This window comes from Haliotis rubra, unplaced genomic scaffold, assembly GCF_003918875.1.
Source record: "Haliotis rubra isolate DU_JTF1 unplaced genomic scaffold, ASM391887v1 Scf455, whole genome shotgun sequence".
Classification (NCBI taxonomy): domain Eukaryota; kingdom Metazoa; phylum Mollusca; class Gastropoda; order Lepetellida; family Haliotidae; genus Haliotis; species Haliotis rubra.
The window spans coordinates 184,935-196,328 of NW_025767141.1; the positions used below are offsets into that span (position 1 = coordinate 184,935).

The following is an 11,394-nucleotide window of genomic DNA, read 5'->3' on the forward strand; positions in this document are numbered from 1 at the left end:
GTTTGTTTTTTAGGGGCGGTGGGGTAGTCTAGTGGTTAAAGCGTTGGCTCGTCACGCCGAAGACCCGGGTTCGAATCCCCATATTGGTACAATGAGTGAAGCCCATTTCTGGTGTCCCCCGCCCTGATATTGCTGGAATATTGCTAAAAGCGGCGTAAGACCAAACTCAGTCAGTCAGTCAGTCGTTTGTTTTTTAGAAACAAGAATATCAAGCCCCCTCCTGTCACCGTCAGTCAATTTTCTGGGCCTACCTGCGCCTCCCTGGTGCTCAATGCCATATCCATTTAAAATATTTTTCAAAACACGATAAACAGTGGACAAAGGGATGCCTGTTCTACTTGAAATCACTTTAGCTGATCTGATGTCCTTGTTATAATACTCTAAAATCAACTTCCTCTTCTCTAAATCATCCATGCTGAGGATCACTGAAAATGTCGTCTGCTAGTAAGTAAACAAAGGGGAAACTCTTCACAAACTAATGAAAAAGGATTAACGGAGTTGTCTCTCTTGAATGAAACCAAGCAATTGATAGCTGGACAAGGTTGTTTATACTAGAAATCCAATTAAACATATTCCTAAAATTCTCAATAATTTCTGGTCATACTATACTTGAATGCCAACTTCCATATGCCTCTCAAGAAATCGGTTCATGTGCCCAACGTCATATTCAACGTAAAACTACAAATAACAGAGTATAATCATTATTAATCATTACATCTTATGTGAAAGCGTCAAGGTATTTTCTTGGCTTTTCAGCGAGCTATAATTATTACCGTCAGATTTCCATGATTACTATATGGTATATCCTACCAATTCCTCTTGTGTATTAGGATACAATAGAGGCAGGATATTCGAAGAAATTATCAAACAGCAATTACCAAAGTGTATTGTTCTAAGGATACCACCACTGTTATATGAGGAAGTGATCCCGCGCAAATATGTGGTATGTTTGCATCTAAATGGTGTTGTAACTGGTAAAATGTGACGACTCCAGCACAGGCCCTCGTGTCTTTGCGAGGATTAAAGATTTAAAATTTTTTATTTTGATATGACCCCCGACTCGAAATGCTTCACAGTACAATAAATCAAGATTTATTATACTCTGAAGCATGTCGAAGCATGTCATCTCAAATGGGTATTTTTAATTTTTAATCCTCGCAAAGACACAAGGGCCTGTGGACTCATGCCGTGTTTCCACAGGCTTTTTTGAACGAGGAGCAATTTACCTAACAACTGGTGACAGTGGTCGTCTGAGGAAGCTGTATTTTCGTTTCAGTCTTTGAAATTCATAAACAGGATTAAACTGAAGATAAGCTGTACTTACGCGCCGCTTTCGACATTTTGAATACGATATTTGCTGCATCTGACCATCTATCCTATTTTGCAAAGTTCAACGTACCCATTAAATTTACGCGCCGCTTTCGACATTTTGAATACGATATTTGCTGCCTCTGACCATCTATCCTATTTTGCAAAGTTCAACGTACCCATTAAATTTGCCCTTAAAGTATGTTTAGGATTAGGTGGTGGTGTGTGATCCTGTGCATAGAGCTCAATTCACAAATCTGTTGAAGTAAATCGACGTTGGGCGTGGTGAGTCTTTGGATGTGTGACCGTGATTGGCAGCTTGGATCCTGAGACTTTCTCGTTGCCCCACAACGAAGAACATGTGATACATGTGGTCTCACCTCAGGGAAGTGGATTTGTTCAAACGTACCTCTGTTAACAACGCAGAAAATGGGTACCCGGTGGGATGACTATTATCCTTCTCGCGCCTCACAGGCAGCTTAGCTTACCCGGGGTAATGATAATCTTGCGCTATGGGCATGCTGTCGGTGTAGATTTAGCGCAATATAAATTGACTAATTATTATTATTATAGGATATGAATATAGCATATGCATATGCGTATGAATTTGCTATTTAATCTAATATTTCTCTTTTGTACAGTTCTAAGTTTCAGAAATTAAGATAAGTGTAGTGGGTGAGAGAGTGAATATCGTTTTACCCGACTTAAAGGAGTATTCCAGCTTTTTCACGTGGTTGACACCACGGTGGTCTTCACACATTGTACTCGTGTGGATACTTCGATGTGACGATCTACCCCTACCCCTATGTTACCCCACCCCCATGTTATCCCACCACTCCTCCATCACTCTAACAATGTCACGTCTAAATTGACAGATTCCCCATAAAGTACAAAACACCTGTTTATACACAATGTTTTATTAACGTTTCACATTAGGGACCGACCATTCGATATTCTGTTGGGGTTTTGTAGGAAGACCAGATGTTTTTTGTAATTAAACCAATGAACCTACATATTGTTTGTACCACCACATGTGGCATCAATGCTTTTTTTATACATACAATGTCTTCAGTTGTTCTTCAAGCGTATTTTTCGGATATTTTTTTATATGTATGATTCACTCCCCCAAGAAAAACAGATGGACGGTCCCATAAAGATCAGTGAGGGTCATCCTTATGGACACTTGATGTCCTCTGGCCTCAGGTTGTCGACCTCGTCACACTGGAGTTTGTCAAGGGGGCTCTCCCTGTTTTTCGGGTCACTGCAGTAGAGGTCCTTGAAACGCTGTGGACAGGGGAGTGAGTGAGTGAAATGGATATCCAGCGTATTGGGTTTGGGTAGTATTTGGTGCAATATGAGTGTTTGTTTGTTTCTTGTGTGCTTGTTTGTTGTTTAACGCAACACTCATCAGTATTCCAGCTCTGTAAATATTCGACTCTGGAGCAGACAATCCAGTGACAGACACCATGAATATCGATCAACGCAATTGGGATACGATGACATGTGTCAACCAAGTCAGCAAGTCTGACCACCCGGCCCCGTAAGTTGCCTCTTACGACAAGCATGGGTTACTGAAGATTAATTCACGGGTGTTTCACATGAGCATGACATGGCACAATATAGCCAAATGGTGATCTAAGGCAGGTCAACTAGCCTTGCCGACTCACTTAGTTTGTTATGAATTGATTTAACCTTTTTCATGAAAACCTTTTATGTGACCTTCAAGGAGGCTGATCAGCCGTACCTGTTAGTTTTCTCCTACAACAAGCAAATCAGTTCGGACCTTTCACAGATGGTGTGATCCCATCTAACCCACAACGTTTTAACAACGTTGTGGGAAGTTTGTAGATTGGTAACATCATGACACAACGGCGTCACAACGTTAGTATTACGTCATTTTATTGCGTTATTTCACAACGTTACATATAGATATTATTAACCTCGTGTGTTTCCGTATCATTAATATTATTAGGAATAAAAATTGTATTATGTATAATACATAATACATCATTTAATTCCAAATATATATTATTAATGATACGGAAACACACGAGGTTAATAATCTCTTTATCATATAATGTCACTCTTAAAATTACTCTAAAAAGAAGCAAATCGTACGTGAATTTATATGAAGAGAATCGAACATTCGCGTAAAAATACTTACACCAAGGTGAAGGTCGTTCATGACGGCAGCATATGGTTGTGACTAGTCGCTAATACAGTGCAAACATAACTCATGCTTAAAATAAGATTTTTCTGTCTAAAAAGAACAACAAAATCAGGCAGTATTTTCCTGGCAGTGTTTCTATTTTCATTGCGGGTAATCACCTCATCAATATCAGTTTCTGATACCTGACGGAATCGATTAGTCGTCTGTATTGTGATCGATAGATCGAAATCCTTGGCTGGTACCTTTCTTAGACGATTGCCTTTCATTCGTGCCTCATTATCCGTACCTCATTATCCGTACCTCATTATCCGTACCTTCAATTTGAACGAAGAACTCCGTTTTATGTTTTCCAAAGTCAATTATTGCAGTAACGACTCCAGAACCTCTGTCATCAATTCTTACAGAATCACCAATTTTGAGAATTGGGCCAGCCATGTTTGTTTACAAACAATGTAAACTCGCGACGACGTCATCAGTGAAATGTTAAACGTTTTAGGATTCGCAAGGCGTGTATGGAGTTTTGTGAAAGTAGTTCGTGGATTGACGTAATTTGCATAGTTATCAGATTTGGATACCAAGTTTATCAGATTGCTTTATTGCACCGACAACACACTCCATTTGATGATAAATACATATTTCCGTTGTCAAAACGTTGTGTATCGACTATTACACAACGTTATGTTTCATCGTTTCTGAAACGTTGATGCGACGTAAACTGTCGAAGAGTGACGTCGAATTACTCGTAATTACTCAGGCCTACCATACAAACGGTGAACAAATCCTCAAAACTGAACTCATATACACCAAAACAGAACATAAATCACCAATATAGGAAAATAGACTTCCAAAACAGCAACAATATCCTCTAAAACGGAAACAAACCCATCTGTAATGGAAAACTAATCGTTTGAAATGGAAACACGACTCGCGTATCAGCTACAAAAGCGCTCGAGAACGGTCGCCGAGCGTACAAAACGACAGTCATTGCATCCCAAAACGGCAGTCATATCATCCCGAAACGGCATAAAAATCGTCAAAGATGGCGGCGCGGGGAGACAAACAGGCTTTGATAAATAATGTTTTTCGTCACTATGGTAGGCCTGTTACTGCAGAAAACAAGACCGTGGTGCATTATTTACCTATTGTATTACACTTTATGATTACCATCCCATAAATATACTGAAGCGACAGTAACGTAATTTCCATTCCTACTGACAACGTTATTATAACGTCACTGTGCAACGTCACGTCACAACGTTGTGACAACGTAAATGGGAATCCACAAACTAACGTTGTACGGACGAAACCATAACGTTGTGACAACGTTGTATATTTATGACATAGACTTTCGTTATATCCGGACTAAACTGTGCATTTACTTACAATGTATTGAAACGATAAGAACTGGACGGTGGTAAAATCTGGAAAAAAGATAAACATGTAAGTGAGTTTTCAATTATTCCCAGGTAAATCATGGTTGCCTGTCTATAATGATATCCGATAAACACGGTATCAAAATATCTAGCAGTGACTCTAGCCTTCGTGGTACACCGACACATGACCAGGCAGTCCCCTGTAGTGTACCCACCAGGTCCCCTTCATAAGGCTCTTATAGCATACATGATGTTTCAAGCACCTGTTCTGATTCCAAACTGGGCAATTATATGAAGAAGGAATGGGTAATTCTATCGGTGAGAGACTGAACTGCATCTCACAAACGATAACTGTTACACAGTGAACTGATATCATCCAAAATTCTTCAGATCAAAGTATTCATATGTACTGTCGAAGGTCGGGCACTTTGTATAGACTTTCCACTGGTCTTTGAGGACATGCGATTCTAGGACACAAGGACAATGTGACGCTTTCATTATGTCCTCTTAGTTCGTCATTCCTGGGACATTGCGATCATCTCAGCCTATTTTCTGTTGAGATGCTACTGAAATGGATATTCCTTGATGAATCAGTTCATTCAACCGTGCACCAAATGCTCCCGCTATACCCATTAGTTGATGGGACCGGTGAAGATCCGGGGTAGAATAGGCCTTCAGCAACCCATGTGCTTGCCATAAAAGGCGACTATGCTTTTCGTAAGAGGCGACTAACGGGATCGGGTGGTCAGTTTCGCTGACTTGGTTGACACATGTCATCGGTTCCCAATTGCGCAAATCGATGCTCATACTGTTGATCACTGGAATGTCTGGTCCAGACTCGATTATTTACAGACCGCCGCCATATAGCTGGGATATTGCTGAGTGCGGCGTAAAACTAAACTCACTCACTCACTCATTAGTTGATGGACACGCATCTTAGAAATGCTTACTGAATGTGCTGAAGTCGTCTGCGTTCACAACGCCATTGTCGTCGCTGTCGTAGAGACCGTACATGAATCGGCCGTACTCCTCGGAGTAGCCGTACCGACACGTCCATCTTGTCACAGCCTCCCACTGTTGCATGGTGCAAGGGTCATCTGTAGGATCATCATCATCATCATCATCATCATCATCATCATCATCATCATCATCATCATCATCATCATCGTCATCATCACGACAACCACCAACAACTTCCTATTCGTCCTGTCCCTTGTATGGTGATCTACCTTCTGTTGTTCGCGATCTATAGCCTGTTTTTATATTGTATTGTCCAAATAGTGTTATTAGTTTTAACTTTCCACGCTAGTTTTAATTCTAATTGTGATATTCTAGTTGTTTTACTGTCCTTCGTCGACAGGTTTTTATAATATACATATATTCCATTTCAATGTCAAATATGTTCTCGTCACGATATGGCTGAAATATTGCCGACGTGACGTTAAATATTAACTCACTTACTCACTCACTCCTATTCCTCCTTCCCCCCCCTCCTCCTCCTCCTCCTCATCATCATCATCATCACAATGATCATCATACTTAATTGTATTACCTTAGTGTTTCTTGAGAGTAAATCTTTACAAAGCCAGATTTTTCGGAAATGAAAAACTATAAAATCGTTCTCTGTCAGTGTTTGCAGCCTTTTAAAAGCTTGAAGAAATATATATTTTTAAGTGTGACAAAGATTTTAGCCGAATAATTTAATTAACAGCTATACAGACACACTAAGGAGCCCTTGTGTGTCTTGAACAGGGTGTTTAGAATGGTCATGCTGCGGAAACTGGTACAATTAATTCGTTTCCTCTTGATCATTATCAAGATTTTTAAAAAGCAGACGACATTTGTCCATTTGTCTTCGAAATCTAAGTAACCATAGCAATAATCGGTACCAGTGACAAAATGTGAGGCTAAAATGTGACAGATAACGTTTTCAGGAATGGGTCGATAGCTAAAAGAACTGACCGTCGTAGTTGAAATCTAGGATTTGTTTGTGGACTTCTCTGAAGTCCACCCTGCCGTCTTCGTCGTAGTCGTTGTCCACCACAGCAGCACAGAACTTCCCCAACAACTTCTCAGGAGGGTTGCAGTTGTTAAACATGTTAAACCAGTACCTTCAGGAGAGAGTAAGTGAGTGAATTAGTGAAATACCAACACTGCGCATATAAGCATCACGTGGCAGTTAATTTCATAGCACTAGTATATAATATTTTGTTCGATTTTGTTAACTTTGTTGATGACGTCGCATTCAGTCGTATTCCGTTTAATTCTTTAACTTAGAAAACATCAAACATTATCCCTGTTCCAAAAAGACATTAGACATATATTAACAATGATTACGGCACTATAGCATTAACCTCCATTGCCATGAGGTGTTTTAAATAATTGTTGAAAAGTTACATTTAAATAATGTTGAACATTTATTAGATCCTTTTCTCTGAATAGAAGTTTTAGTCACCGTTTAAGAATAGGAAATTGTCACTACGCTATGACGAAAAATTAAACATCACATCTCAAGTTCTGAATATTTATTAAAACTTGCTAGACCTGCATCATCAACAAATTTAATAGTAAGACAGTTATCATAAACATACACCCACAGTCATTTGTATTGGAAATAAACAAGTTGGGAGAGCTAATACAACCCTGTGGAACTCCAGTGGATGTAACGATAACTGAATGGATCTGTAGACAATTTCCATTTCCGTGCGGTCGCCGTGCGGCGGCAGGCGGTGGCCGAACGATTATCGCACGACTCTATGGGCGCGGCAGCCTCTACGAATTTGTCAAACAGCGAAGTTTGTCAAATTTGAAAATATCGTAATCCCGTAGCCCGTAGGTGGCATCGCACGGGCACTGCACGGGCACCGCATGGAAGCGTGCGGTAAACGCACGATTTTTTAAAACTAAAGCATCGTGGGATATCCGCACGGCCATCGCCCGGCTACCACACGGTCACCGTGCGGCCTCCGTAAGATCCCGTACGATTTCCGTGCAGCCTCCATGTTGGTTTGCCTTGGCCTGTCCCCAAGGAAATCGCACGATGGCCGGAGACAATGTGAACACAAACGTCGTATCCCGCGGTCACCCACGATGCCTAAAGAATCGTACGGAAAATCGTAGGCTACTTTATCTTACGGCGCCCATGGCAAATGTAGTCCATGTCTTACTGTACCTGGAGAAACCACAGGTCCCGCAGTAGAGAAGGGCGAACACGGTAAGTCGGAGGGCAAGCATCCTGCGAACAAGGCATACTTTTTTAATTATATAAGAGCGTTTAAATATTGTCATCAATATTTCAAAATCTGGCCTTCAGAGTGTTACCGTGCATGTGCTAAGCATTAAGTGAGTGGTCGATAACATGAACATCAATCCAAACATTCGCGTGGTGATTGTATCAGTATTTATATTCCTGTTATGATATTGTCACACTGTAAGGGTGATTGCAACAAGACTAACAGTAGAAATTTGTACAGTACAAACTGACAGTATTCATAGTTGCAGTTTAAACTTACTGTCAAATATTCACAGTCTAAACTACTCTGATAAGGGTTACAGTATAAACTGACTGTCGTAATATATAGTTATAAGCGATGTACTAAAGGTAACAGTATAAACTGACTGTCGTAATATATAGTTATAAGCGATGTACTAAAGGTAACAGTATAAACTGACTGTCGTAAAATATGGTTATAAGCGATGTACTAAAGGTAACAGTATAAACTGACTGTCGTAATATATAGTTATAAGCGATGTACTAAAGGTAACAGTATAAACTGACTGTCGTAATATATAGTTATAAGCGATGAACTAAAAGGTAACAGTATAAACTGACTGTCGTAAACGATGTAAAAGGTAACAGTATATACTGACTGTCGTAATATATAGTTATAAGCGATGTACTAAAGGTAACAGTATAAACTGACTGTCGTAATATATAGTTATAAGCGATGTACTAAAGGTAACAGTATAAACTGACTGTCGTAATATATAGTTATAAGCGATGTACTAAAGGTAACAGTATAAACTGACTGTCGTAATATATAGTTATAAGCGATGTACTAGAGGTAACAGTATAAACTGACTGTTGTAATACGGTAATAAAGGTAACAGCATATACTGACTGTCGAATGTTATAAGCGATATATAACAGTATATAAGCGTAAAATATGTACTAAAGGTAACACTATAAACTGACTGTCGTAATATATAGTAATAAGCGATGTAATTAGTTGCAAGGTAACACTATAAACTGTCGTAATATCTAATAAGCGATGTACCAAAATTGCAACAGCATAAACTGACTCGTAATATATAGTTATAAGCGATGTACTAAAGGTAACAGTATAAACTGAACTGTCGTAATATATAGTTATAAGCGATGTACTAAAGGTAACAGTATATACTGAACTGTCGTAATATATAGTTATAAGCGATGTAGTAAAGGTAAAAGTATATACTGACTGTATTATTAGTTACAGCATCTGTAACGTATAAACTATCAGTACAAACAGTATAGTGGAAACTTAAATGTTGATGGTAACAATATACACTTTAAATGTATGTATAAACAGTTACAGTAAAAACTGTCTTAGTAGGTACAGTATAAACGAACTGAACAACTAGTGCAGTATGAATCTGACAATAAATAACATGAAAAATTACTGTGTTCATAGTAACAGTATAAACAAGTTTGATTGATTGTTATAGTCTAAACTAAATGTAGGCACAGTAACATTATAAACCGTACTCAAAGTACAGTATACACTGACCCTATTATCAGTTCAATGGTAAACGTACTGTACAAATAAAACCTTTATTAAAAGTTGAATCATAAAATATTACTAACTAATTATAATAACCGTATAAACTAAATTTATTAATAGTCAGAGTATACCAGTTTCAATATAATCTAACTATATAATATTTACAGTAAAAAGTACACATATTCACAGCATAAACGAGTAAGTGCTATATGGCGGCGGTCTGTAAATAATCGAGTCTGAACCAGACAATCCAGTGATCAACAACATGAGCATCGATCTGCGCAATTTGGAACCGATGACGTGTCAACCAAGTCAGCGAGCCTCACCACCCGATCCCGTTAGTCGCCTCTTACCACAAGCATGGGTTAATGAAGGCTCATTCTAACCCGGACCTTCACGGGTCCACAGCATAAACGAACTCTACAGTGACAGTAAAATTAACTGTATCAATATTTATTGTATAAACTAGCTTTATTAACTACCAACTAGAAACTACCAACACAAATGTCAAAAGTATAAACTAACTATTAACATTCATTAGTAGTCCGCTTATATGGCGCTCATATCCAGGCACATTGCCTGCTGACGGCGCTACGTACATTACTATCCCCGGTCATAGGACACTATCATACCATCCGATACTCTTTCAATTCCCTGGGGATCATACAACCATGCTGCCTGTTGGGCGCAATGAACTAATCACTCAGTTTGCCAGAACATCATCACGGGTACCCATTTTACAGCTGGGTGAACTGGGACATGGTGGATTTAAGTATCTTGTCCAAAGATACTACACAAATGTGCCCACCTCGGGACCCGAACCTAGGTGCCTCCACCGGAGATCGAACCCGGGCCTTCAGCGTGATAGGCAGACGCCTCACTATTACGCTCCACCTTGTATAAACTAACCTTATTTACAGCCTAGAAACAAGTCCTTATAGTGAATACTGTATTGATAATTACGGTATAAGCAAACTATACTGATAATATGTCAGTCAACAAACTGAATTTCGCAAATAGCTCCTGCACACAGTCTTCACAAATGTCAATTAAACTTAACCGATTCATGTAGTCGACGCGATGACTGTCTTTGAGTAGCAACACATGTACAATAACAACACAGGCACACTTATAGTTACATCAGTAATACATATTCATCGGAGAGTGAGAATAGCAATTTTTCTATTTCCCACAAATGAAAATGAAAAGAGCCATTCATCCACAGTAATGAACAAAGATATAGTGAAATATGTTAGTAAAATACGAAAAAGTACGAACCTGTGTGAATGAACAGGATAACGACTCGAGCTGAGACCAGATCTGTCTCCGACTGTTCGGTTTGTGTAATAACTCCGCCCCCAATCGAGGAAGACACAAAAAGCTTTAACAGGCAAGGGTGCTGACGAGGGATATCCACATTTTGCAAACTGATTTTTAAAATCTTGAATACAGCAGTGAATGTGTTGATGAGAAAATGGATGGGTAATGCTTGCGGGGCCAATATTTGTCAAGGAACATACAATGCCATGGTAGTGGTTAAATGTAGCCGGCTATACTTGGGATTACGCTTTCTCAGTAAACTTCAAACACAAACCCAGTATAGTCGTCACCGTTTTCAGACCTGACAGCATCAAGAAGCGCAAATCCGAACCTCAGAGTAAGTATGTATGGATGTCTGTATGCCTGCAAATATGAACTTCTGACTAGCTGTATGCCCGCGTGGTCAACTGAATTAACGTCTGTATGTCTGCATTGTTACCAGAATGGAGGTATGGCTGGC

At 39.4% G+C, this 11,394-nt stretch overlaps 1 protein-coding gene across 1 annotated transcript; it reads right to left on the reverse strand.

Moving 5' to 3' along the window:
- Positions 1–2,209: 2,209 nt before the first annotated feature.
- Positions 2,210–10,952, reverse strand: LOC124290057. Its single transcript, XM_046726745.1, has 6 exons — positions 10,893–10,952; positions 8,024–8,086; positions 6,814–6,962; positions 5,802–5,948; positions 4,862–4,899; positions 2,210–2,592 (listed from the first exon to the last, which is right to left on the reverse strand). Exons 2-6 carry the CDS (start codon positions 8,083–8,085, stop codon positions 2,482–2,484), a joined length of 507 nt encoding a protein of 168 aa, XP_046582701.1. The 5' UTR covers position 8,086; positions 10,893–10,952; the 3' UTR covers positions 2,210–2,481.
- Between the last annotated feature and the right edge of the window lie 442 nt (positions 10,953–11,394).